Source organism: Suillus bovinus, assembly GCF_016758785.1.
Source record: "Suillus bovinus strain UH-Sbo-P2 chromosome Unknown EDB93scaffold_123, whole genome shotgun sequence".
Classification (NCBI taxonomy): domain Eukaryota; kingdom Fungi; phylum Basidiomycota; class Agaricomycetes; order Boletales; family Suillaceae; genus Suillus; species Suillus bovinus.
This window is the reverse complement of record NW_024542179.1, coordinates 17,126-42,933: the sequence shown is the minus strand read 5'-3', so window position 1 is coordinate 42,933 and position 25,808 is coordinate 17,126. Positions and strand designations below refer to the sequence as shown.

Here is a 25,808-nt window from a genome sequence, read left to right as displayed (position 1 = left end):
TTCACTGTCACCTCCTTCACCCCGATCCAAACGTGAGCGATGCTCAGATACCCATCTCCCACTAGTAATGCGAAGACATTCTTCTACGCGTCGTTTTTTCTGTCAGAGCTGGATTTTTAGTCTTGATTCAGTCAGGACAACGAAGGCCACTCACGATCGCTCCGAATAGTAAGAATATTATACACTTGATCAACCACTCGCCGCATCTCCACCTCTAAATCCGACCAAATTCCCAGTCCTCCAGTAGGCAGCACATCCTTGTTTGAAGGTCACATTGTCTAAGCTCCCAGCTGATCTCAAAACGTTGATGGCGGAGGTGGCGGAGACAGTCCCACACCCAGTTCTGACTGTTCCATCGAGGGTCGTCATACATGATAGGAACGCTCGAAAGGTGCCATTCGAACAGGGCCAGCTTACTTGCAGCCACTCTTCCCATGGTGTGACTTCCGCGCCAGTCATCGGGGTTTATGTGCGGCTGGTTACGCCTGAACTCCAAGGTATAGTTCTCCTTGTTTCCTAGAAGGTGGTACGTGTTTCCAATATCAGGACCGGTTGGGACGTAGATGACCCAGTGAAGAGGATGGGGTCGAAGGTACTCTATTTGGCCTTGCCAAAACTGGACGACTTCGACGTCATAGTATGTTTCTTCGGTAGACATATTAAGATGAGATTCTGGGACTGGGTTAGTTGCAGTTCGCTGTTTTTTTTTTTTAATTCCGTATACTTACAGAGAGAACAGATGACAGAGATCAGAAACAAGTGGGCTTGAGGTCTGAGCCCATCGTTCGCGTTTATATTCGAGCCGTTGTGGACTTTGTGTCGGGAACATCCTGTGGATGCAATATCGGACGCAATATGTCCATTGTTATTCAAACAGAATAGATGTGCAGTGTGGGTGGACCACCAATTGCATTTCCCGATGAGCCACATCTGATGCAAATTAGCCGGTTCACAGTTCGAACGCAGGTGGATGCTCCTGGGTGCTAGTAAGTTCATACCCTCCTTTAACTCCATTCATCGCATGATGTATTATAAAAATCAACATGATACACTGTGATTCATTGTATCGCACGCAAGTGTTCTACGCTTTTGAGATCAAAGAGGTGAACCTCGAAGGATATTTCGTTAGAGCCCTTGATATTGTTTGTCTCGCGAATGTGGAGATCAGTCAAATCACTCAGACCGTGTCGGTCCAGTGGAAAGTTACAGTGTAGAAGAGACCGTTATCCTAGTGGTGTCGTTGACTTGCAGAATAACTGGTTTATATACACAACATACACAAGGATTCGGTATACAAACGTGTGTGCTAAAATCAAACACGAACACTTAATGCAAATGAGGTCACGAACTAGCAACCTTACAGGGATTCTACACACATTAATACTATATCGTCCGAAGGCAAAATCTACTTCAGCAGTAGGTAGTATACATGGTATACATGAAATGTTGTGAAGGGATCAGTTCGCCCCGCAGATGGATAGCTCTCTCATTTCTTGTAAGACCGCCTCGACCTAACCATCACCAATGAGCAAAAAACGTACACGTAACAGCTGATCGTACCTGCGCATCCAGCTGACCTGCAGCATAATCATCTCGCACATTGTCCGGAAAATACCTGATCATAGTATAAGCCAAATCCCTACACATCATTTCCCAAACCCCAAACTCACCTCTGTACAGCGCTCATCTTCTCATATCCTTCCTCAGCAAATTTACATTGCATGCGAATCATAGCCTCAAAACTGGGATCAAAATACGGTATGCGCAGATCCAAGAGCTGCGGGAGCTCTGAGATGAGTTGATCGTTCATAAGCTCGAAAACCTCTTTCGCATCGTCGTGCTCTTGTTGTGCTTTTGGAAGCTTTGTAGGGTCTTCACTTGGTTTCTCGATTACCTTTCGTAGTTTGCTACGTGCAGCGTCGAAGTCCAGGAGCTGAGAAACCGTTTAGTCGAGTTGCTCGGGGCTGCCGCGTATCGATAGTAGGAAGCATCACCTTTTTGTTCCGTTTGGTGATATGCTCATTCACGACAGGGAAGTATGCATTCATCTTCCCCAGGGGTTCCATGATGGTCGTACGATAGGGACCTTCCTGTAGGAGATGATAAATAGATGGAATCAGCAGAAGCAAGTATCACTTACAAGTTCCCTCTGAATGCCCCCATCAAGCTCCTCTACTGCGCTCTTGAAAGCGTGACTTGCCATGGCACCATCTGATGAGCGATCTGCAGCGCCGTAGAAAGTCTCGATGGTCTCAGCCAACCGCGCTTGTGTGGTTGTCATCGCTGCGGCACTACTTCAGTAGGGTACATGACATAACAAAGCTAGATTACTTACAACGCATGGCATCCTGATATTGCTTGGCGTCCTTCTGCAATGCCTGACACTCCTTCTCGAAGCTGGGACAATTCAGATGACAAGGAGGCGGACTACGGGTGCACGTACGCTCTGTACTTGGATTCTTCATCTGCAAATTCACGGTCTATGGTGCGTTCGATCTGTCCGGTCTTTTGTAAGACCTGGGTGGTTGAAACCAGTCATGGGTAGCTCCGCGTAGGATCGAAGATGTGTTCCTACCGTGGTACCCGCCCTATTCAGCGACTTCTTGAACCTGGTGGATATCAGACCCTAGTGAGCTACATCAAAGTAAAAAAAGACAGACCCTGTCCAGCTCATGGTACTCGGTGAGATCACCCCGAAGAGGTTGTCGTTAAAATGTTGGAGACTCGCCCAGCTAGATCCCCAGGCACTAAATGGCTTACGTAAATCACACACTTTGTATCAACATTGCACTTTGTAGATTAAAGACAGACATGTCACATAGCATAGAGAACATGAGACCACTGCAAGACATGAAGGGATAGACTAGAGAAAAAAACATCAAACCTTACAAATACCAGGCTTTCACCCTATTTCGCGATACGTTCCTCCAAGGGCCTCGATGGTAATGGTTGTTGTGGTCGACCTCGGCCACCAGCACCACCCCTTCCTCTCCCAACGTCACCTTTACCGCGCCCCCTACCGCGGTTGATGTTTCCACGTCCTCCTGGAGTCTAGAAAGTTGTTAGCTCCTTAATTCAGGCCCTACTCAGAAAACCTACTGAAATCCGCCCTAGAAGTTGGGCTCGCCGCCACGAAAATCACGCTCCTCCACGCTGTATCCTGAATCCGAGAGACGCCGGCCATCCGCAGGCGTTAGTGTAATCCGGTCTGTAACTGCCTTCATTCCGTCCGTGCCTTTCAAATGTATTTCTCTCAGTGTGCGGCCTAATCTGACGGGAGGGCGAGGGCGACCGTAGTCGATCGTGAATTGAGCTGCGCCGTTCTAGTGAGGTAGAACGGCCCCTTTGCCACTCCGTTTCTATAGCAGGAGACTGACGGGAAAGTCCACTAGAATTTCGATAGTCTCGTTCTGGTGCATAATGACCGCCTCGTGGTCGACGGCGATCACGATTGTCATATTCAGTATCGTGCTCTGCTGGCCTCTTTCTGCTACTGTTCATTGGCGACATTGGATGAGGAGGAATGGGATGCACGTAAGCTCCGGCCTCATTCTGTTCGAGGTGCCGATGATGAGATGACGTCGCAGAGGTAGGAGGGGGAGAATAATGGTCTGAATAACGGGGAGCCCGTCGCTGACGCTGACTACGAGACTCGCCGCTGGTACCATTACCTCGGGTGAAGCCCGAGGATTCTGGGGATCTAGTTCGTCCATCAATTTGGGAATTCTGTCGAGAGCGTTGATTGGGATCGCGACGACAGGTAGATTCCGATGGCTCAGAATGAGAGGATATGGCATCTGGAGTCCATTCCTGACGGACCACAGAGGCATCCATGACCCAGGGACTTGGGCTGTTCGGTGCGAGCCCTGTCACTGACTCTGTTATACCCGCTGAACCATCCAGAGCATTGGAGCGTAAATGTGCACTTGGCACTTGAGCGATAACTAAGTTCGACGGAAGTTTGAGGAATATCATTTATTTGAGAAGCATCGGTGTTCGTAGTTTTAGCCTGACCGGATGGCGGATTGTCATTTGAAATGTGAACCATGGTATCGATAGTAGATCGCGTGGATGATCCTTTTTCAAGGAGACTACTAGTCTGCTCCTGACCATGAGACTCCCCAACCACCAGTTCTTCTGTTTTTATCACCTTGATAGGAAGCGGGTTATCAGGTTGTTTCACGCTCCGATCTCCAGCAGCACTCTCCTCAACACGATGTCTGTTCTTCTTGATGTGTCGCAAATTCGCAGCTCTCTGAGCTGGTGAGAGATTCGCCTGTTGACTGACAGCCCATTCAGTCCACTCATTGCTATCGCTAGCAAGAATGGTACGTGACTTGGGAGTGCTGGGCAACGCGACCTTTTTGGAAGTCGGCAGAGGCCCGTCTGATAGGGGGGGAGAAGCAGAAAAATGTAGAGAGAACTCAGAAGCCAGTTGGGTCGAAAACAAGGGCGCGTCAGTGATCACCTGTCTCCCGATGTCAGTGGAAGCCGACACAAATGAGGGTGTCTTATAGGAGGCTGGGGCAGTTGACGATGACGTGGGAGTTGACATTGACGATGAAGGGGGGACCGTTCGAGGTTGATGCACCAAGCATAACATTGCCCGAAGTTCCCTGAGAATGAGAGGTCTTTTGTTCGCGAGGCAGGCTTTTTTGGCGGAATACCTTTTTGACCTGGCAATGGCACAGTATGGTCGAGCGGCGATGCTAATTCGTCCACTTCCGTACCCATATTCATATCTTCTAGGCCATCATCATCCGTCGTAGAGACTACCATGTGTCCGGCACGCTCAGCGCGGATGCGAGCAGCATTTTCCGATGTGGTCTGCTGTTTGATCGCAAGCACTTCAGCGCGACGCCTGTTATATTCAGCCTGCCTATCACGCTGGATGTTTTGCGACTGTGCCTCTGGGTGTGCCAACTGCTGACCGAAGAACTTTCTGTGTTGCAGTTTTTGTTCTTCATCAACCCGTTTCTCAGTCTCTTCTGTTTGGACCCTCTGCGCATCCTCTTCGACCCAGCTGTCGCTCTGCTTCGGAGGCCTGCAAACGCGTCTTCTTCATATTCTGGAGGGTATCGAAAGATTGACGAATCAAAGCGATTTGCTTTTTGAGATTCTCGGTCAACTCGCGTCGGTAAACCAAAGACTTGTTATGGTAATCGACCGCCTTAATCTCTTCTTCAGTCATACCATCCTCCTTCTCAACACGAGGTTCGATATCGGCAAAAAGTTGGAGTGGCACTGCATTATTTTGGGCCAGAGTCCTTTCTCTCTCGACACGCTCTTTCTCTGTTTCCCACTGTGTCTTCTCAGCCTTTACTTCTTGGAGAAGCTTCATCGCTTCATCGATCTCTTTCTGAATGGCCGTTCGTCTTGACTCGTCCTCGAACCTTCGCTGATCGTCTTGCGCACGGCGTTGAGCATCTCGAGCGCGCCTCGTTTCTTCTCGGAGTCGCGATTCCTCCTCCAGCGCCACGAGTCTCTGTTCCCTGGTGCGCAGCTCGTCCAGCTTCTTCTGAAACATTTGCATCTGAGCTTCACATTCCGCCTCCCTCGTGAGCATGTGTTTCTCGAACGCCTTTCGGCGTTCATCGAAGTCCATGCGCTCTGTTTCAAATACTTGGTTTGCATCAAGTTGTAGTTTGACAGCGCCCTCGGCGACGGATTGAAGCTTTTTGATGACTTGCACTAATGACTCAGTGCGGATGTTCCGCGAGGCTAGCATATTTGAAGATTGCAAATTCGTCAGAGTAAGGGCGTTACCATCGTCAGCTGGCAATACTTCTTGATCCAGGGAACCATTTGAAGTGGAATTGCTTTGAGGATACGGGTGTCGAAGAACAATGGCACTAAGATCCTCCACATTCATTTCACTGCGAATGCTGGCAGCTAAGTCGGGTATATCCGGAGGTGGTGCAAATGGGGATGGGGTCCTGACAGACGATGTAGGAAGAGCAAGAGATACAGTTTTGCTCTTTTCTAGAAGCCTAGCGTATAAAGCAGATAATGAGTCTTGTGCAACTTGCTCTGTAGATGTTTCAGGCTGCACAACGTCTGAAACTTGGCTTGAGCTAGTCCCAGCCGTTTTAGAATTCGGAGAAAGAGATACTGATGGCATCAACAAAGGTGAACTCGGGGTTGCTTGAGGAGAGAATCCTACGGAATGATGTGATTTAGGCGACCCAGACGGATTGGACGATGACAAAATGTTACGATTGGATTGTTCAGTGGTCGGAGTTACAATAAATGAGCCTGGATAGACGAGTCCGGGCGTTAACGCCTCTCTGACTTTATTGGCGGGAGCATTGGCGAGGGCTTGCACTTGCGATGTGTTTGACTCGGAAGTAGGGAGGAGAACCTCAATTGGAGGAATTAAGTGAGGGTTTGCGGGAACGTAACGGCTTGCGATCTATCCGTGGTGCAGGGAGCGGTTCACGTGCTGGATGAAGATTTTGGGATTTTGCTGAGGAGTTGAGTTGTGAAGGACCCATTTGAATTCGCTCAGCCAGCTTTCGCGAATTTGTAACTGGGGCATGGGTAGGCACTGGGGGTGGAAGATGCAACGTTGGTGGTGAGGGAGAATGAAAGGACATTTGACCTGGATCGGGCGCAGAAATGCGACTGAGTAAATTGGGCGGTTTTCCGATGGTACCGAATTGGATATCTGCAAAACTAGGTGGCGGTTGGTGAACAGGGACCGACATACGGACCCCATTGCCAGTCTGCATTGAGTCGGATCCAAGCTTGGTGGTTAAAAGTTGAGAAGGAGAGCCAAACATTGACTCGGACATGATATTGTTGTGGAATTGATAATGATCAATTGATACGTTTATATATGCCTGTGCGCAGTATTGATATAACAGTGGGAGGAACTCAAGGAAATGAAGCGGGCGTACTGATGTGAAAGAAATTGCAATCGTGTCGCTGATAGACAAAAACGGTCAATAAGTTGAAAGACGTTTGGAACGGATTCAAGTATTCAGTCCAAATGGTTATGAGACAAAGAGCAGATCATTACCAACTTGGCACGTGTCTTCGGCAAAACCCGTAAGGACTGTCTACTTGCTGCCCACAACTCGCGTCTGAGCTGTTTCACGTTCGCCGTGCAGATGAACCTCGCTAATCAGCTCGAGCGGACATGGTCTCGAATTATATCTTGATGACGTTAAATCCCGAAGCATCTTCACCCTGTCAACTTCGAACTTCGGACATCTATCTCATACCCATCAAGTAGCCGCGATAGGCCACGGTATTCCACGAGTCCAATGCCTTAGCGAGCAGCCGCGAGCTGATAGTCCGATTGGTACATATTGACGGTTCAGATCAGTCCCCGAGCACAGCGTATTGAAAGCGAAACGAATCTGATTCGATGAATTTATCCTAATCACCAAATATCATTTCCTGCAAGAGCACTTCGGCAACTCAAGCTCAAAGCGCGTTACTATATGTATTACACACCAGCTATGGAGACGCTGCATATCTGTCCTCCTGCATCTGTGGTAGACGCAACCTCGACCTTATCTGTGAACTTCAACAGGCTCCTCATTCCCAACCAATCATTACTTTTTGTCAAATCCAGTCACAACAATCGGACTGTTCCCTATAACCTTGCATAACTTAGTATGAGCACAACGAACAGCTTAGAAGGTCCCGGGGGGGGGGGGGGATTTTCGATTCCAAGGCTGGTCATTGCTCAAGTCTGTGGGCTCTTGAGTGCCGTATTATTGGGTTGCCTTGCTTGCCAATCCTACGTGTATTTCGCAAGATTCTCAAGTGATCACTTCGCCCTCAAATTAATTGTGAGTCGATCAACTGTGTAATTCATTGTGGACTTTGGCGCTTCCTGTAGCGGTAGACCTGCCTATTCCATTGAGCGGGTTTACGGTATTCGTTGCGCAGGTAAGTGATTTTCAGCTTGGTATTTTCATTATTTGGTGCTCACAGGCAATATCAGTCGTTTTACGTATTCCGACTTTGGAAGTTCACGAGAAATGTTCCAATATCCATTCTTTGCGGGGTGCTCGCCGTGGGTGCACAGATTTTGACACTCATTGATCAAGTAATGGCGACCTTAACGACGGACCTTTCGACTTTTGGAGACCTTCAATTTTTACTGACTGCGATTATTATCATCGTACGCGCAACCTGTGACATGATCACTACCGCGTTGAGTTTAAGAAAACAACGATGCGATGATAGCAGCGAGCATGACTATTCATCTAACGTCAGCTTACATCTATCATGCTTCATAGCGCGGCGACGATGGTTAACCGATTGATTCGCTGGACAATCGGTAAGAGAGGCAGCGTCTTTATCGGATGCATGTACTTTTTAACGTCACCTCTACACAGAAACTGGACTGATCACCAGGAATTGAGTTCTTGTATAGATTCTAAAGTGTTTCCGTCAACGATTCATCATTTTAATGGCCATTGCATTGGCGACATGGGTAAGAGCTTCACCACCTATACCATCGGTAGCATTCTTTAACTAGCTTCAAGTTTATAGTCGTGAAGCAGAGCTATGAGCATATTCTACCGTACTCCACAGTTTACAGCAACTGAAGCGACGCAGACCCGTGGTTTGCAGTGCAGTATGGTTGTTATGGTCTAACGGTAATGATATGGAATACCTCAAAATTCAATATATTGACCCCCATTTTGTGCAGTTGTAGCGAACTCTTTGTTAGCCTCGTCAATCGCTAAACGAACCTGGCACATGGTAAACACGATGAACTTACCGATGTGACATTCATGTTAAATCGGCGGTTGCTCCTTCGGGAGAGTTGGAGGGCTCCAAGAAGTTGTGCCCGGAGTCGTGTCAGTGTGGTGAGCGCCTTCTGAATTTTTGCATGGTAGTTCTAATTCTGTTTCAGAACACGATTATCATCAGAGCTGGAGCTACGAAATCACAAGTGGACTCACTAGCATTGGAGAACTCCAGAAATATCAACGTTGAAATGTTCCAAGCAGAAGAAGGATCGACTGGAATACAAGCAACTTTAAAATCATGCGGTGGTCCATACGCAGTTGCTGACTATCAAGCGGTGTAATTTCATATTATGTATGTGTCCGTCCATAGCGATGGAGACACGAGGCATGCCGAGTTTGCGGGTAACGTACACTTGAAGGATGTGTTACAGTACACTGATAATCATTAATGAACGTTAGATATGTATGCTCTCGGGTACGCTTGCTGAGGAGTGTCCGGTTACCTCTGAATTCTTTGAGTAAGCTAAATGGGACTTCCCATTTTCGCACTATTACACCGGCAACAGCTTGAACCTGAACCCAACAACTTCGTGGACTCACCGGCTCATAGTCGAAATGATGAACTCGAGTATTCGGTTGGCACAGAACTCATGCTGCTTACCGTGACCGACGCACTCGACAGGGCTCATGGGATTCCTTGATATCGGGACTCGGGCTGACCAAACGCCAAAGTCAAACATCGATAACATCACATGCATTATATTCACGCCAAGATCAGGACAATGTCATGATGAAAACATACAACCAACTTCGTATCGCAAGGCTCCATCTATCCATTAATATTCCATGCATACAAAAGTAAGTAGGTATACAAAGTGATTAAACAAATCATCAAAAATGACATCCATAGTCTTCAAAGAGGCGGTGTTGCAGACGACCTCCAGCACCATGACAGCGCCGCAGACAACCTCCAGCACCGCAAAGTACTATGTAAGTAGGTGAAACAGGAAAAATATCGATATAAGTATGCACTAGCGCAGAATCAAGAAACAACACTGACTGAATGCTTAGCCATAGCCATAGTAACTGTATGATAGTATACAACTAAGAAATCTAGGGAAATCATGGTATGATGATGCGGTGAGATTGTATATGGAGACAGTGGAAGGAATGATCAAGGACAGCGAAATAAGGACGATACTCGAGACATGGATATAATGATTTCAGATGGAATGGAAAAGGAAAAGGGAAAGGAAGATGTGGATGAAGGGATAAATAATTCCAGCCCCTAGAACGCCGACGACGGCGATAGGAAAGATACAAGGAAAAAAAAAACACCTTACCCCTTCCACCTCAATACGGCCCGAAACTTGTAATAGCCAAACACCCCAACCAAACCATCTCAACAGCAGCCCTCCCAACTGGCGTCAACAAATGCTTCATCTCCGATGTCGGAATCTCCAAATAAATAGCCCGAGGATTATTAGCAGCAGGCAACACCACCTCTTCTTGGAGACACAAACCAAGCTTGCACAGTCCTTCGGGCTGGAAATGAAACCCGTTTTCGCGCGAGCTACACATGCAGATGACAGTTTCGATTCCGAGCGCTGTCCCCGTCCCTGACTGGGATGCTAGTCCCGGCTGTGATTCTGGTTCTTCCCGATTCCGCACCCCACCAGGACCCCCAGCATCCAAAGCAGGTCCGCCAACCGCCAACCCATCACTAGGCACCCTAATTCCCGTCCCCCTCAATTCATCATACCCCACCAACCGCGCATTAACCCGAAAATTTCTCAAATAAATATTCTTTTGGTTAGATTCGGCGTCGGTGTCGCTCGTCGAATTCGTTTGTTTCAGTTTTTTCTTGTTGACGGATGAGGACGCGGAGTTGGAGTTGGAATTAGAGGAGGAAGTGTTTTTGTTCTTATCTTCGAAGGGGACGTACCAGACGAGGAGGAATTGGCGGTCTTCAGGGATTGTGAGTGTGGCGCTCGTGGCCGTCGTAGCGGCCGTCGCAGTTGTGGAGGTGGTGCTATCTTCGCTGATGCTGCTGCTGCCCGCCATGATGCTCCCACTCCCCACGCCACCTCCCGCACCCGGATCCGTCTCCCCCGCCCAAAGTGGCAGAAGCATATAAAGTGAGTCCTCCGGGACATAATCAAAAACATCATGCGTCACCGCCCTCTTCTTCGCCCCTCCCCCCTTACCCGTCCTATGACTTGGTTGCGTATGCAACAACCCAACATCCCTAAACGAATTATTCAAATCCGTGAGCACACGCACATGTTCTTCATTCTGGTCTCTGCCAGCAGTGACGATCCACGGTGGACTATACGCATTTTGGGTTGTCGCAACTGGTTGGGTGATGTTGTCTACTCGGTTAGCTGCGCCCCGGAAGCGTCGGAATATTCGATTCGCGAAGCTGCTGTTGCCGTCGGTGGGCTTTTGGGCGCGCCGGAGATGCTCGATGTCGTTCGGGTCGAGGGTGCCGAAGGCTTCAGCATGCGGCGTACGTGTGGGAAGGTGTTCATCAGAGTCGATGCTGTCCCGATGGCTGCGGATGTGCGAGGTCGCTACGCTCGTCGAGGAATCGGAGGAAAGGAGTTTCTTAAAGGAGTGATCGAATGTTGATGAGGTCTCTGGTGATGAAGGCCCGCTCGTAGACTGGGCCTTTACAGGTGACCTAGGCGACACGATCGAAGATGCGAACGTGATCTTGGATGACGTAGCTCGTGCAGGGGCAGACATCACATGAGAAGCGCTAATGCTCCCCGTACTACTCGTCGTTGCGCTCGACTCCGTACTCTCAGTCGGATTACTCGCGCGGTCACGGTCGTTATTCTTCTTCGATTCTTTCTTCTTTTCCTTTCCTTTCGCCTTTGCTTTCTTTGCGTCCTCCTTTTCCTTCTCCCGCCGTTTTTCCTTCTCAAGAAACGTAGCACGACGTGACTTATCACTTCCGTTGCCGATGGCTTTGCGAGATCTATCCTCAAGTAGCCCATGCGTAATGAGTTTACTCGTCGTTCTCGTACTCGTATATTGTTCCTGTACTTTCTTCGGTGCGAGCATGATTCCCCCGCTCGTGTGCATATGGATATTGCGAGATCCAGTCCCAGCGCGTTTAGACGTGAAAAGCGAATAAGAGCGAAATATGGAGAATGCGGTTGCGCGAGAATGCTTGTGAATGACGGTGCTCGGACCGCTTGTCTTAGGACCCTTGAGGAAGGGATCGGGGATATGCCGGATGTTGATGCGCTGTTGGGCAGCTTTGGCAGGGTCTGCTGTGGATGCTGCTAGTGGGATATTAGTACATAAGACGAGGACATAAAAAGGACGTACGTTTGAAAACAAGTCTATCGACTCGAAATCGACCGACGTGCCCACTCCTCCATATTTCTTGCGTGCCGGGGTACATGGTGCGCTTTGTCTTGTCCATAATCACTGGGGCACCTGCCTGGGCATTTGGACGGCGTACGTTGGGGACGGGCTGTGCATCTGCTTTTTCCTTCCAAAAAGCCCACTGGTTTTGAGTGTCATACATGCCGATGTGCTTGGCAAAGGTATCTTCACCGCTATTGGTAGTTTGAAGTGTACCGGTGCTGGTACGGCGTCCGCTGCCATTCCATATGTTGGAGAGACGAGAGGAGGATGGTTCGCCTGTACTGGTGCTGTTGCGCGCAGGAGCGAGAAAGGAGAGCTGTGCAGTGGATCGGACAGAATGAATGCTTCCTTCGCTCTTTCTTGAGAGAACATAGGACAGGTCCCAACCTGATGCCCATGTATCTGATTCTGACTGCTGCTGTTGTGCCTGAGCCTCGAGTGAACGAAAATCAGCGCGAGTGAGGGGTTCACTGCGTGGTGCGACAGCAGCTGGATCTTCCTCGGTGTGAGAAGGCATGAAATCGTCGTCGAGGCTACGGGATGGACGACGGATGGTGAGGATACTGTCTTCGCGGCTACGATTGCTGACTGCATCTGATATTGCGCCTGGGATTGCCATTGGGAGGCTGCCACGACGGCGCTCTGAGAAGAGGGGACGAGGATGAAAGACAGGGCTATTCTCATTCTCATCTATGTTATCGAGGTCACGGGCGAAAGTGACGGGTGAGGAGCCTCCGTTGTATGAAGCGATCTCTACTTCCTCATCACTGCTAAACTGGAGGTCTGAGCGGAGACTTACACGTGAGCTTGAGCGGGAGGAAGTTATCGAGGCGGTTGAGTAGCGCACTGCTGGTTGACCGAATGTGTGCTGGCTGACGTTGTCTGGGATCAAACGACCCCTTTGGAAACCATGTCTCGGGTGGAGATCGGGTGATGATGGATCTTCGCTGCTTTCTTCATCTGTATGCTCTGTTCTGTGTGATCTTGAAGAACGCAAAGATGATGGAAAGGCATTTGAAGCTGGGCGTCCTAGACCCTGCGAAGGATGACTGGTAAAAGTTGAAACGGATGGACGAGGGGTCCTATTAGCGCCAGTGCGGGTTATTGGAGTGAGTGGGCTGATTGCGTCTGGTGACTCGTCGCCTGATGAAATTGAGCGAGCTTCACCAAAAGTGAAAGTTGCGAGATTAGAATAAAGATTATCCTGAGAGATAGATGACATCGCAGGCTTATGTCGAGAAGGTGGAGCTGTGAGAGAAATGGGTGGTAGGATAGAAGGACTGATTATTATCAGTTAAGAGTGATTTTCCAAGTGACGGAATGTTTGAGAACTCACACATCTTCTACTTGATCACTTAAAAATTTTGGATCTACAATATGTAAACCCAATGAAGATGACATGTTCACCGGAGAAGGCAGTCAGGCTTGACAATCCTTGAAGAAACATAGGCACCCACGTGGCAACGATAGAACTTTTAAAACTCCGACTTTCCTAGGTACTCCTACTACTTACATCTAACGGCACCCAGGGTTATATCCTATTTTCATCAACTCACCCTTTGCGTAACGGAGCTCGAGACCCACTCCCGCGAAACCTCATGATGATGTCATTAGAACAAGCGTCGAGCGCCAATAATTGACAGTGGCACCACGCTGTCAGAGTCACTGGTAAGGTCCTCAGGAGTGGCCGCCTCCAATGACGGTGAACGCGCGAGAAGAAGGGGAGTCCGAGTGCCAGCGTCCCTGTAACAGCCACTTGTCTTGCAAATTTCGAGGCTTACTCATGTGCCGTGCTCGTACACGCAGTCGACCTTGTTCCCGAGTGACACGAATCTCTACCGAGCAGCGAATTGCATCGTACAACCCATCCCTCATGGCATCACATATCCACACTCAAGACATCAGATTGAAATTACCCTGCGAGCCGCTGCACACTGATCGGTTCCTGTGCAGGGCAACACTATCAGTCATCCTATCAGCCCCCACTGCTACTAAAATTCTACCACACTTCATTCCAGCTGTCGATGCGCACCATCTTCATATATCATCTATCTCGTGAGAATGTCTCTTCAGGCTCTGTGCTCTGTGCGATTTTTACTTACGGAATGGCAATCAACAGTACTTTCCTTTACGAAACACAGACTTCTTGTCTTTGCGGAACTCAAGTTCGTACATGGTCGGGATGATGTTATCATAAAAACGCCTCAAGCGGTGATGGCTGACAGCGTGGTACCTTCTCGGTCCGCCTTATTATTTAGCGGTTGCAATACATACGTATGTACTCCAGCGGCATGCCGTTTAATGTTTATGCTGCTTTTTAGGGATCAAATTTCTGTCCTTTGGGACAATGTACCCTATGTAGGACGGTGTCTAGTGTCCGGGCCCCTTCCAGCGTGGGGAATCCCCCGCCGGACCTGCCGGACCTTTTAGATGTGTCTAAAGATGATTTGACCGGTGTATGTGGTATTATCTGAAGCGGCTGCCTTTGTAAATCTCGCAGAGGCTGGGCCCTCGACGCGGGATACATACAATGGCGATTAATGTGACGGGCTCACAGATGGACAGCCTTGACCAATATTTAATATCAATCTCGCGACCACCGTATTTTCTCCTTGTCCTGTCCTTCAACTTTAGGATTTGTGCTGGAGAGCTGAGAATGTATATTTTTGTTCCCCTCATCTCGTCGAACGGCGTTTATACCTGAACATATTTTGATATTCTCACTCTGATATCAACACCCATTCTAGTTCAAATCCGAATGAATGAGTCCAAGGTGGTTGTTTTAGAACCAGCGGTTCTCATAACTTTCCACCAAAGATGAAAAGTGCACCTCAGCGACGTTGCAGACACCGCAAACATTAGCTTGATTGACAAATCTCTTGAGCGCGTGGTTTTGTATTAGAGACGTCTGTTTTCCGTGAGAGGTTAATGAATGAACTCCGATTTGTTAGATTAAGATGCGGAGCAAGACAGTGCAGCATGTGTGATATGTCAGTATTAGCTAGATTATCGACCATGTCTGTAGGCACTTCGTGGTCAGACTTGACATGGTTCAACAACAAAGATGCAGGTGAAAGTGGAAACTAACCTGGAGGCTTGCGCGCATGTCACGTAGCATCGGCAATGAGAAGTCCACACCACGTAATGTGCTTGGCCTGCTGATAGCTGGGTGTATGTGTGTATACAAAGTTCTAGCGGGGCTAGAGTTTATGTCAGGATGCTTCTTGGGCGCCATTGTTGAACATGCGCTAGTCGCAAGGTCGCTTATTGGTCTGGCATGGTTTCAAGGCGCCTTCAATGAAGTTGGTAGAAACAGTGGTACTCACAGGGTCTAATGCTTTCGGTATCAGGCCATCTATTCAATTCAAATAAAAAAATTTAGAATGTCACGGTTAGCGTACACACTGCAATACAGCCTCCCATGGTCGACCATTTGGCCAGCTATCTCGTTTACCTGATACATGAGGCCATACACAATCCCTAAAAGCATATATTAGCTTATATCCTGATGTGGGAGTGAGTGATTGCAGTACATTGAAGGGCCGCCCACTTGGTATTACTATATGCACTGTCAACATTAAGTTAGCCTAGAACAGTCTAGAACGACATCGGATAAAACTTTGAAGGGCGCCAGAATTGCCGCATTGGTTATGACCGAGTCCGAGTTCAGCTTGAATCAAGGGTTTGTGTGTCGCAAAATCCATGTTTTGATTGACTGATAAAAACTGCCGATAGTCAGAGTCCATGAAAATGACAGAGGCTAGAGCACGACAAACACTAAACGTCTCGGGCTCTTTAGGCTCACCGAACAAATTACAAAAGACTGTCCCTATTTCTTTTAGTCACGGTGTTCCAGAAATGAGACGTTCATCCATCCTGTGCGTAGAGAGGCAGCAGTGCCTTCTGATCTGCCGGACGCATGCTTAGCCTCTGCTTCCCTCGCTGCGGTTGTAGGGTCTCCTGGACTCTTGCCTGCAGAAACATTCACAGAAGCCTGTGTGTTGACAGGGTCTTGTGCAGACAGTGTCTATCGCCGAGTGCCAAATACAATAGGCATGACTGCATGGTCAGACGACCAGACCCTATCCGCACTGATCGTGGGGGCAGTGGAGAATAACTCGAGCACGTTACTAACGGGTTCGATTGTGGGATATAGGGGTTTTCCGAAGCCACTGGACATGAGTCTGCACTGTGCAGGCGAGGCCTGGATCACAGTGAATGCCCTCGTAGGTGGTCGGGTAGTTGGATGGCATCACATCCACATTCCATGCCGGCGAACACGACCTCGAGTGCTGTAGAACTTGTCAATTCGGTGAGTCATTTGTTTGAGTCACAAGGCGATTGACCGGGTACGACTAGTACTATAGCTGTACATATGAATAATATCTTCAGTTTTTCGCGTTTACCTTCCTTTACTAAATTATAGGGTGGTCAAGGCTCGGAAGGTTTCGGCCAGCAAGGTTCAAAGTCGGTAATTCCCGAGTGTCATCCTGCTTGGTACCACAAAGGTACCGAAATGCTGGAGCGGGCCCGCATCGATGCAGCTGCACCAAGTTCTTTTCATATTTGTCTTTGGGCGCAAGCTATTTTAGACGAGCGTCTTTTCTACCCTGCCCGAATCGCAGCCCACTGAGCCCCTTCAAAACCTTGAGGCAAATGGACTTCTGGACCCTTGAAGTGGACAGACTTGACACCACGATGAGACGGGCATTCGCTGGCAGCTAGGAAAATCTTGTGATATTTGCAAACGTCTTACTACTGATACTCTGTTGTGATATCTATGACGGAAGAAGTCTTGCAGCTCAAACAGGTCGATGTAGGTATCTATCATCGTGTCATAAATTCAAGTCTGTCAGGCTGCAAGGGCTTATCCTATCAAACCTTCCAAGTCCATGGGGTGCATGAGGTATGCAGTGTACCCTGAAATTGATCAAGTGGCTTCAGGTGACCGCCAATCAACAACGATGCATCGGATGGCATGGAGGTGGCGGTGGACTGTGAATGCAAATCCATCAACAATAACTTCAAAAACTATCTTAATCTTGGAAGTTGCGCCTCACGGCCTTCACCTCATCTATATATCTTTGGCTCCTTTGACGTTCAGCAAACTCAGATATCGGGATTCTGCCTCACTCGGACTGCACCCTCCCCTTCTTGCTGTAGTTCGTGGTAGTACCTTGATGGCTTCCGCATCTACTACCGAGTGTCACATCATTCCAAGAGAACAGCTCACCGAAGTGAAGAAATTTCCGGCAGCTGTGGGAGGATATGGACAAGTTTTTCAGTGTAAAATGCAGCAACCAGGGCAGCCAGAGGAATTCGTAGGGTTATTCATTATTGACACTATCTCTGGTATTTACCTCTCCCAGGTAGCTGTCAAAGTCCTAAGACGCGTTTCCAAGAAGGTTGACCTTAAAGTTCGCTTTTATTTTTTACATGAAACATTATTAATAACGTACTACTGCAGCATGCACGTCGTGAGATGAAAATATGGCAGACAGCAATACATGAAAATATCGTCCGTATGCTCGGCATTACAGATGGATTTTCAGAAGAATGTTTTGCTATGGTCTCTCGCTGGATGGAAGGTGGAACCCTTGCACAATATCTCAGGGATCATGAAGAAAACATACCTTGCATGAAAAAATTGACTTTGGTGCGTAATTTTTTGTTTCACCGACACAACCTGTTCAACTAGATCGCAGATCAAGGATGTCACCTTTGGCTTGGAATATCGTTTGTTGTGATTTTTGTCAGGCACTCCATTGTATATAACCAGCTTTTTACAGTACACTCTCATCTGATTGTCCACGGTGACCTCACGACTGTAAGACGTGTATCTGTTATATGAGACAGTCACATTAATCACCCTTTGCTGGCAGAATAATGTCATGCTTGATGATGAAAGTGGAAGAGCGTTGTTAATCGACTTCGGGTTATCGAATGTGCTTGATGGCATGGCTGGTAGTTGCTACTCGCTCTCTGCAGCACGACCAGGGGCAGTGCGATTTGCTGCACCAGAATTGTTTATCGTAGGAGAGGCGACAAGCCAACCTACTGGGAAGAGTTTAGCGGTCGACAATGTTAATGAGTCGCTGCTAATAATGCCAAATATGCCTAGCGACATTTATTCCCTTGGCTGTGTAATGCTAAATGTAGGTCCTTCTCGACTATTGCCGTTCTTCCGAGGAGCTCGCTGACTGCTGGAAAGATCTTCACAGAAAAGCTTCCATGGTTTACCTATCGCTCTAATGATCTAGCTATTATTGGTGCTCATCACGCCAAAAAATCGATGCCCATTCCTTCCCACAGCCATCTATCTAAGGAACGCGAACAATTTATCTGCAAGTGTGCTTCAGTTCAAGTTTGCGGAAGGCCATCAAGTCAAGACGCTAAAGCTTTCATCGAAAAGCAGATACTCATTGAAGACACTCAAGCTCCAATCCAGCAGTCGATGATAGAGGCTAATAGAGATATCCCTTCTATCGTCTTACACAGGCTAGATACGGAGATACCAAACCACATCCAGGAACCAGTTGTAGATGTAGTTGGTTATCTGCACCCCCAAGGCGACGGCAACACCCCTTCCATCTCCCCTGTATCGTCATATGCAACCCCCTTAGTGAGTCCTGTCGATTATAACCGCTTCTCAAATACTAACCGCACGCAAAATGTGTGACATTACATGCAGACGTCACAGCCAGCTGATTCGCATGACTGTGTATGTTCACAAACTTGCAACGCGTCCAATGTGGCACAGCCATCACCTCAAGTGCCAAACACCTCGATGCCAGATGGCAATGAATCACATGTGACATTGCAGCCAGCCGATTCAAATGATGGTGCATCTTCACGGATTCATGATGTGTTCACCATGACACAGCTATCACCTGCATCGGAAAACTCCTCAATAACAGATGGCAGCAACCCACTTGTGGCGCCGCAGGCAGCTGATCCACATGATGGTGCATCTTCACAAACTTGCAAGACGTCCACTGTTGCACAGCCACCGCTCGTATTACCAAATACTCCAATACCAAATGGCAATGACCCACCTGTCCTCGTCAGTTCGCCGACCAGAAAGGTATCTTATACTCCTAGTTTCGGGTAGTGTGTCACTAACAGACAAGTCCAGTGTAATGTTGTCATTGCCGGGGCCGTTGGTTCTGGGAAAAGCTCCCTCGTCAATCTTTTATCTAGGAAACGTGTTGCTGACACATCAATCGATGCTGGGCGCTGCACTAGAGAGTCCAAGGACTACCCAATTTCTTTTCGCGACACCGCCTATAGGGTGTTTGATACTGTTGGGTTTGCATACAGCAACGGTCCTTCCTCTGTGCCCGAGGATCGGCCAAAGAAGTGGGGAAAACGGCAGATCGGGAAAATATCCACCCAGGGCAGTATCGACTTGATATTGCTCTGCGTGACGAGCAGAAACTTTCATGTACAAGCGGCGCTCGACGCTCACAAAAAGATCCAGGACGAACTGAACGGAAGAAAAGTGCCTGTCGTACTCGTTGTCACTCACTTTGAGGAGCAGCCTACCAGCAACAGATGGTGGTCTGAAAATTTGTCGATGTTTCAGTCTCAACTACACTCCATCACTGAACATACTTGCATCAGTTTGAGTCACGACAAATACAAATACTTCGAGGAGTCCCGCAAGCATATCTTCCAGATCATGGCGCAGTATGGCACCCGGGCCTCTGATGCAAGGGAGCTGCTGCAGGAGTCGTCTGGAGGTGACCATTCCGCGTCACATTCGAGAACCCTCCTAGATGATGTGGTTCGGGCTCTTCACATCAACCAATTGTCCGTGCAGGTCCGCGAAGTTGTCATGAAGGGTTTTGGTCTACTACCACGTTCCTCCTGAGCAAATCGGGGAAGTTGCCATCGTCGCAGGAAACGACCGTTCCCAGATTCCTGTGTATGGTATGAGAAGTATACTTATTATCGTTATATGGGTGTATCTATATTTACCATTCTCGCCCCTTTATATAAATACGTGCCAGTACTCAATACTCAGTACTTATTATCCTTACCTTATGTTATTAAGACTTATGATTCCTACTGACGCATCCCGACCTGACAAACATGAGGTACTTACTCATGAAATCACGAATGTCTACTTCGCAGCACCAAATAACTCGAATAAGTATTACGGGGACGATATTACCCAAACCTATGTTCAAAAAGTACAGTAGATAGGTACCACGACGAGAACTTGTCTCCCTGCATACAAACGGTGACCCGCTCATCGTAAATCAATCAAATCAAGCATCTCCAGTATTACACGCCGCTGCTAGTTGACAAGTGACCGCGCTTTGGGAAATCAATTGAGGTCGTAGCGGTAACGATTGCCGTATCAGGGTCGGCTAGTGCATATTCTCGAACGCTAAGGATCAGGCGTGGTCCCAGCACAAACATTTGCGCGAATTGGAATATTTGAGCGAAACCAAGATAAACCTGAGTTTCTGTAGAGTTTGTATTCTATAAAAACGATGAATTATGGCCTCACGGAAAGACCGGCAACAAACGGCATACCGCTGAGAGCGTCGGAGAGAAAAACCCGACGTAGAAACAAGAAACTGCAACAAAACTAGCACGTGCATAACTTCAGCGGAAAAGAGAACTACCTTCGCATTATGAGCTCACCTCGCAAAATAACTGACGTGAGTTTTCATGAGCACCGCGTAACAGTCCTCGATTATACATCCTGTTGAGTATTGTCGCAGTTCACGCAAGTGCTTCACAGCAATCCAAAGTGTGAGGCACAACAGAAGGACCTCCAATGCCATGGAAAGTATCCAGGTGATGGTGTACAGAAGTATGGTATCTCCCACGTAGTCAGTGTTGCACCCATAGGTGCCGGAGAGAACGACTTCCTCTGATATTTGTCGATGAGCCTGAGGCAACCAAGTCTCATCCATAATTAAGACTTACCCACGGAAACATGCATCATGGATATTGCGGCCATCACTGCGTTGGCGGTTCTGATTGTCAAAAAGATGGCAACAAGAAATACCAACATCTTTTTGGATTGCCACATGGCATTCAGCCGAGCGATCAAGATGACTTGCAGGATGTTTTGGTCAAGTCAATATACCATGGAGGTGTATCGCTCACCACCCAACATTACATCTACGACTTCATTCGTACTTTCCAGTGTAATGTACATGATACGGCCTAAAAAAACAGCAACATTAATTATCAGTCTCGGAATATCACATGCTCAAAAGAAACTCACACCTGTAGTAGTCGTTATTTTGAATCAAGAAGTTGATCGAGAATGTCACTCACCCCTACATGGAAGTTCAACTGTTTAGGCGGGAATAGAAGCCACCGGCAAATAACACTCACTGAATCTGTTAATGAAATTGTCGGAATATTAGCTGTATGCCGCCAGTCAGAAGAAACGAACACGGTGAATGTCAGACGACATACTCAGCGTCTTGAGGCTAATTGTGAGAGATCATTGATGAGTACAATGCCAATTTTCTAGCCTTTCATACATACATAACATATCCTATTCCAATATAGCGTATCTAGGAAGTGTTCACGTCAGTGCGACTTGCTAAGTATCTAAACATAGCCCATACGCTGAGATACAGAATGGCCATCAAGGACCGACGTCGCCTCTGTCGCGAATCAGACATAGTTTGAGGAGGTCGAGATTCGCTTACCCAGAATAGGTCAACCTATTGAACCATTCTTAATTAGCGAGATGACTGCATCAATAATGAATAAACCTGCATACCTCTTGTCCAAAAGTGAGCGCTGAAAACAAGTGCGATAAGGATGAATCAGCGGTTCTTTCATACTCAGTCTTGCTCACCCCAATCGTAGATTACACCGACAGAGGCGGCAACTGTGCAGTCGCAGTCAAGGTTAATCAATTCGTCTCCATCATCCTCCATGTATCTCTCGACGAACCTGTAAAATAACTGAATATACGATATGAATTGATGGATGGCCACAAGCTGGGATCATTCGAGACTAAGGTCATAGCGTCAGAGGATGGGAGTGAGGGAGCGGTGGCAAACTTGGTGGGTGAAGTTCGTGATTGATATACCACCCATCAGTTGGCGCTTGGGTTGCCGAAGTGAGTATTGACTGAAACAAGTATTTGAAGGGGCGAGGGAATGTGATACCAATGCGATCATGAAATTGTTAGAGTGGCAAGGCGCCAAGCAGTGAGCGTTACTAGTGTTGGGGGGCAGAATTTCACCATCCTGCCAGATGGCAGGGCAGAACTAGCACTGCCAGGCAGATGATATGATCTCCTGGGTGGAATGTGGCAGGATGGACAAGTTGGAGTGCCATCACCGTTGGCAGGGTGTGGTTTTGCCGACACAGGTCTGAACAGGACCCTCCTTGAAATCATTCTAACTGTTTCTTCTAAGTGATTCGATCAAGAGTACACGTCGTATTTGGGTGACTTATGCACAGAAGCGAATAGTCCGAGTCGCCGTCTCACAAAAACAGCGGTCCGGAGACAGTAGGTACAGGTTTTACAAAGATATATATAAGCAGGGGGCCGGTGTGCTCAGGCACCAAACAATATTACATAATATTAGCTTTCTTAAACTTACCTCCTAGAGTCATGATCGCGGCCTCCATGTTCCAGCATTATACGAACCTGTTCGACTCACATCAGACCTGGGAACACCAGATATTCATCATGAAATCAGTTTCGGAAACTTCGGACTGCAAATGCCAGTCGCAGGCGCATATTGGTCCGTCCACATCCATTCATGACAGTTCAAATGCTTATCACGGGCACCTCATAAGACGGCCCCCGCTAAAACTGTTACTTACAAATGGCGTTCGCTGTCAAATATATCAGTCATCCTCTTTGCGCTTGCTTACAATGTCGAGTTCCGCTTTGCCTTATAGTCTAACAGGTCCCTCAAGTTAGGCTTCGGTCGTACCATGTTGACAAAGATATCCGAGTCAGGCTCTTTCACCCAGCCCAACGATGCTGCTACCATAAAATCCGACGCGTCTGCCTCACAAGTTGCCGAAGGTGACCCATACCTCGTCGTCCTCGAGCCAGAGGATAATCCGCAGAACATATCCTTGTTCAGACGCTGGCTCGCCGTCCTGATCATCAGTTCCGCCTCTCTATGCGTCACGTGTAATTCTTCAATTGTAAGTCATTTTATCTCCCATTTTTCTCAATATTAATTGTCCTCCAGGCTGCGTTCACAGAACAGGGTGCAGCTCAAACATTCCACGTCTCAAAGGAAGTGACCATTCTCGGAATTAGTCTATACGTCACAGGTCTTGGAATTGGTCCGCTCCTCGTTGGCCCCTTGTCCGAAGTGTATGGTACGTCCAATATCTTTATCCAAAAGCATACTCTCATGGAGTTGGGCAGGCAGAAATATCGTATATCAAACATCTTATGCGTTTTTCTTCATTCTAACATTCCCCGTGGTGTTCGCTCCCAATATCGGTGAGTTCATTTCATACTAGAATACATGATGGATCTACAAACCGAACAACAGCCGTTTTCTTGGTCTTTCGCTTTATCACTGGATTCTGTGGAGCAGCCTTCTTAAGTGTAGCTGGAGGCAGTGTGAGCGATATGTTTCCAAATTCGAGTATTGCAAGGTAGGTCTTTGGATTTGCGTTCTGTTCGATATTTTGCTGAATCACCCGACAAGTCCAATGGCTGTGTATACCATGTAAGTTTGCTTGCGCAACGTTAGCAGCCACATCATATTATGGAATAACTGATAATATCGAAGATCTCCATTTATCGGACCAGTGGCTGGTCCCTTGATTGCTGGGTACATTTAAATTCTCGATGCTCCCTGGCAATACTGTTTCTGATATGACGTGTTAATGTAGATTCATCAATCAGGTCAGACTCGTTGGTCTGATGGTTTGGTCTCATTTGACATTTCTCTGACAGCACCTATACTGGGAATGGACGTATCGAGTGCAGTTGTGCTGGATTTTCGTAGAGCTCCTGATGTTAGCTACAGTGGGTTTTGCATCTCTTTTGTGGGATGGATGGATTGACTTATGAATCGAATACAGTTGGTCCCTGAGACATATGTCCCAGTGATCCTGAAGATGAAGGCAAAAAGGTAGGAGTGCATGTCCTCTTTTTTCTCATTTTTGCATGATTGCTTGACAGACTGCGGGAGTCGACTGAAGACTCGAAGTTTTACGCTCCTTTGGATAGACGGGAAGGCACCCTTGCTTCTGCTATCCTCGTCAGTTGCTGCACACCTTTTCGTAAGTCATCAGAGATCATCTGCGCTCCATCACAAGTAACGATGTGTCACCTTCACTAGAATTACTTTTATTTGACCGAATGGCACTACTTCTAGACACCTGGTAAGGGCAATACATCTCATTGACTCTCGGTGTAAGTACTGAACATTCCAGGACTGCCCTTCTTCTTGGAATCCTATACCTGGCATTCCAAGCATTCCCCATTATTTTCGGAGACATTCATGGATTCAATATGCAAACCACTGGACTAACGTTCATTGGGATTGGACTCGGGATGATTTTGGCCATTTCTATACAACCGCTCTGGAACAGGCAAGTCCCTTTTTTCTAGTGTTCAGCGTTAATATCAATATCAATAACGTCCTTTCTAGACTATATGCCCGTGAAACGGCTAAATACAACGGTGATCCACCTCCTGAGATGAGGCTTATCATGGGTCAAGTAGGAGCGATCCTCGTGCCAGTGGGTCAGTAACCAGTAGTTTTTGGTCGCGTAATGCTTACCGTGTCTACAGGTCTGTTCTGGCTCGCGTTCACTACATATCCACAAGTCCACTGGATTGCCCCGATTATCGCGTCTGTACCTTTCGGCTCCGGGATTTACTTTGTTTTCACATCAACGTTCACGTACCTTGTCACCGCATACCGCCCAATCGCTGCTTCTGCCATGGCAAGTAATAGTGCATTGCGGTCAGCATTTGCCGCTGCATTTCCCCTATTCGCGGGAGCCATGTATGATAAACTGGGGACTGTTGGCGCCACCGCTCTTTTGGCCGGCCTCGCAACGATCATGACTCCATTACCGTGAGTGAAACAAACAGCAAGTGGTATAGAAACATTGATCCTAACTTCTGATCATCAGTTTCGTATTTTACCGAATTGGCGCGCGATTGCGGAACAATTCGCGTTTCGCAGCACATTGATTCCCTTACACGTACGACCTATATTTCTGGACGATGCAGCTTCAACGCGTCGCGCGTCTAATCAACGTAATCAACACATCGGCGGCGGCGACTTGTAAGTATTACCGTGCTGGAAGTGAATCGATATTATACAGCATTATATATATATATATAGCCCCAGTTTCAGCCGATGATTTTGCGAGCTCGAGATAAGAACACATGTATTCGTCCGGTGATAATGCTATGCATGTCGATGCCAGCTCCTTGAACTTGCGGCATACCCTGGACATTATCGTCGTGATATACAGGGGGCTGGGGCCGCTGTTCAACGGCAATTCCTATTTATGTCAACCTAACTATTATCCAGAGACTAGTACTGTTGTCACTTCACACTTTGTCTTGCGGGTCCTCGGAAATGTCACTTGCGATGAAAGGTTTTGGGGATGACCCGTGCTACCAGGGTCGACGACGCCAAATATTCCCATCTCTACAATATAATCCTCCTGTTCATTTGTTCACCGGTTCACTGACTCATAGCCCTTGGGGTCTTATAATTACATGTT

The 25,808-nt window shown here is 47.7% G+C and overlaps 7 protein-coding genes across 7 annotated transcripts; 2 read left to right on the top strand and 5 right to left on the bottom strand.

Moving 5' to 3' along the window:
• Positions 1-66: 66 nt before the first annotated feature.
• Positions 67-831, bottom strand: EDB93DRAFT_147118 (uncharacterized protein). Its single transcript, XM_041455515.1, has 2 exons — positions 729-831; positions 67-672 (listed from the first exon to the last, which is right to left on the bottom strand). The coding sequence occupies exon 2, from the start codon at positions 656-658 to the stop codon at positions 215-217; it is 444 nt and encodes a 147-aa protein (XP_041301539.1). The 5' UTR covers positions 659-672; positions 729-831; the 3' UTR covers positions 67-214.
• Positions 832-1,079: 248 nt separating this feature from the next.
• EDB93DRAFT_1183601 (uncharacterized protein) lies at positions 1,080-2,713 on the bottom strand. The gene is made up of 9 exons (XM_041450732.1): positions 2,661-2,713; positions 2,576-2,609; positions 2,444-2,517; positions 2,336-2,397; positions 2,141-2,283; positions 1,995-2,090; positions 1,671-1,933; positions 1,561-1,615; positions 1,080-1,511 (listed from the first exon to the last, which is right to left on the bottom strand). The coding sequence occupies exons 1-9, from the start codon at positions 2,672-2,674 to the stop codon at positions 1,458-1,460; spliced, it is 795 nt and encodes a 264-aa protein (XP_041301538.1). The 5' UTR covers positions 2,675-2,713; the 3' UTR covers positions 1,080-1,457.
• Positions 2,714-2,761: 48 nt separating this feature from the next.
• Positions 2,762-6,989, bottom strand: EDB93DRAFT_1183597 (uncharacterized protein). Its single transcript, XM_041450731.1, has 26 exons — positions 6,398-6,989; positions 6,136-6,324; positions 6,053-6,111; positions 5,803-6,028; positions 5,767-5,775; positions 5,624-5,721; positions 5,526-5,581; positions 5,324-5,492; positions 5,210-5,302; positions 5,144-5,176; positions 5,053-5,119; positions 4,999-5,031; positions 4,932-4,938; positions 4,887-4,910; positions 4,731-4,745; positions 4,668-4,709; positions 4,497-4,631; positions 4,469-4,472; positions 4,338-4,423; positions 4,305-4,316; positions 4,130-4,283; positions 4,046-4,105; positions 3,946-4,009; positions 3,176-3,890; positions 3,134-3,153; positions 2,762-3,044 (listed from the first exon to the last, which is right to left on the bottom strand). The coding sequence occupies exons 1-26, from the start codon at positions 6,792-6,794 to the stop codon at positions 2,908-2,910; spliced, it is 2,904 nt and encodes a 967-aa protein (XP_041301537.1). The 5' UTR covers positions 6,795-6,989; the 3' UTR covers positions 2,762-2,907.
• Positions 6,990-10,067: 3,078 nt separating this feature from the next.
• On the bottom strand, positions 10,068-13,496 carry EDB93DRAFT_1243504 (uncharacterized protein; the record flags this gene model as incomplete). The annotated part of the gene is made up of 3 exons (XM_041452153.1): positions 10,068-12,004; positions 12,054-13,375; positions 13,432-13,496. 3 exons carry the CDS (start codon positions 13,494-13,496, stop codon positions 10,068-10,070), a joined length of 3,324 nt encoding a protein of 1,107 aa, XP_041301536.1.
• Positions 13,497-16,690: 3,194 nt separating this feature from the next.
• Positions 16,691-20,057, top strand: EDB93DRAFT_146759 (kinase-like domain-containing protein). The gene is made up of 9 exons (XM_041455514.1): positions 16,691-17,416; positions 17,465-17,512; positions 17,563-17,751; positions 17,801-17,831; positions 17,885-17,922; positions 17,978-18,250; positions 18,307-18,717; positions 18,787-19,179; positions 19,231-20,057. The coding sequence occupies exons 1-9, from the start codon at positions 16,988-16,990 to the stop codon at positions 19,966-19,968; spliced, it is 2,550 nt and encodes an 849-aa protein (XP_041301535.1). The 5' UTR covers positions 16,691-16,987; the 3' UTR covers positions 19,969-20,057.
• Positions 20,058-20,563: 506 nt separating this feature from the next.
• On the bottom strand, positions 20,564-22,593 carry EDB93DRAFT_1183565 (uncharacterized protein). The gene is given in 13 exon segments (XM_041450730.1): positions 20,564-20,585; positions 20,640-20,982; positions 21,039-21,170; positions 21,222-21,281; positions 21,437-21,439; positions 21,455-21,487; positions 21,540-21,553; positions 21,612-21,640; positions 21,695-21,733; positions 21,779-21,793; positions 21,853-21,872; positions 21,931-21,963; positions 22,029-22,593. The coding sequence occupies 12 exon segments, from the start codon at positions 22,099-22,101 to the stop codon at positions 20,747-20,749; spliced, it is 687 nt and encodes a 228-aa protein (XP_041301534.1). The 5' UTR covers positions 22,102-22,593; the 3' UTR covers positions 20,564-20,585; positions 20,640-20,746.
• Positions 22,594-22,662: 69 nt separating this feature from the next.
• On the top strand, positions 22,663-25,722 carry EDB93DRAFT_1183558 (major facilitator superfamily domain-containing protein). The gene is made up of 16 exons (XM_041450729.1): positions 22,663-22,831; positions 22,887-23,246; positions 23,294-23,426; positions 23,476-23,553; positions 23,606-23,711; positions 23,765-23,785; positions 23,849-23,896; positions 23,919-23,925; positions 24,016-24,087; positions 24,144-24,193; positions 24,244-24,344; positions 24,404-24,446; positions 24,498-24,656; positions 24,716-24,810; positions 24,859-25,147; positions 25,206-25,722. The coding sequence occupies exons 2-16, from the start codon at positions 23,028-23,030 to the stop codon at positions 25,264-25,266; spliced, it is 1,482 nt and encodes a 493-aa protein (XP_041301533.1). The 5' UTR covers positions 22,663-22,831; positions 22,887-23,027; the 3' UTR covers positions 25,267-25,722.
• The last annotated feature ends 86 nt before the right edge of the window (positions 25,723-25,808 follow it).

Bases quoted from the DNA above. Each gene is read 5' to 3' on its own strand.
- EDB93DRAFT_147118 (XM_041455515.1), bottom strand. From the start codon at position 658: ATGTCTACCGAAGAAACATACTATGACGTCGAAGTCGTCCAGTTTTGG.
- EDB93DRAFT_1183601 (XM_041450732.1), bottom strand. The intron at 1,934-1,994 runs GTGATGCTTCCT...ACGGTTTCTCAG, and splicing joins TCACCAAACGGAACAAAAAG to CTCCTGGACTTCGACGCTGC. The intron at 1,616-1,670 runs GTGAGTTTGGGG...TACTATGATCAG, and splicing joins AAGATGAGCGCTGTACAGAG to GTATTTTCCGGACAATGTGC.
- EDB93DRAFT_1183597 (XM_041450731.1), bottom strand. From the start codon at position 6,794: ATGTCCGAGTCAATGTTTGGCTCTCCTTCTCAACTTTTAACCACCAAG. The intron at 6,325-6,397 runs GTTCCCGCAAAC...ACACATCGCAAG, and splicing joins GATAGATCGCAAGCCGTTAC to TGCAAGCCCTCGCCAATGCT. The intron at 3,891-3,945 runs GTTATCGCTCAA...TGGATGGTTCAG, and splicing joins TCAAACTTCCGTCGAACTTA to CGGGTATAACAGAGTCAGTG.
- EDB93DRAFT_146759 (XM_041455514.1), top strand. From the start codon at position 16,988: ATGGGGTGCATGAGGTATGCAGTGTACCCTGAAATTGATCAAGTGGCT. The intron at 17,923-17,977 runs GTAAGACGTGTA...CTTTGCTGGCAG, and splicing joins TCCACGGTGACCTCACGACT to AATAATGTCATGCTTGATGA. The intron at 19,180-19,230 runs GTATCTTATACT...AGACAAGTCCAG, and splicing joins TCAGTTCGCCGACCAGAAAG to TGTAATGTTGTCATTGCCGG.
- EDB93DRAFT_1183565 (XM_041450730.1), bottom strand. From the start codon at position 22,101: ATGACCTTAGTCTCGAATGATCCCAGCTTGTGGCCATCCATCAATTCA. The intron at 21,641-21,694 runs GTATGGGCTATG...AACACTTCCTAG, and splicing joins TGGCCATTCTGTATCTCAGC to ATACGCTATATTGGAATAGG. The intron at 21,171-21,221 runs GTGAGCGATACA...ACATCCTGCAAG, and splicing joins CGTAGATGTAATGTTGGGTG to TCATCTTGATCGCTCGGCTG.
- EDB93DRAFT_1183558 (XM_041450729.1), top strand. From the start codon at position 23,028: ATGTTGACAAAGATATCCGAGTCAGGCTCTTTCACCCAGCCCAACGAT. The intron at 23,554-23,605 runs GTGAGTTCATTT...ACCGAACAACAG, and splicing joins GGTGTTCGCTCCCAATATCG to CCGTTTTCTTGGTCTTTCGC. The intron at 24,657-24,715 runs GCAAGTCCCTTT...CGTCCTTTCTAG, and splicing joins ATACAACCGCTCTGGAACAG to ACTATATGCCCGTGAAACGG.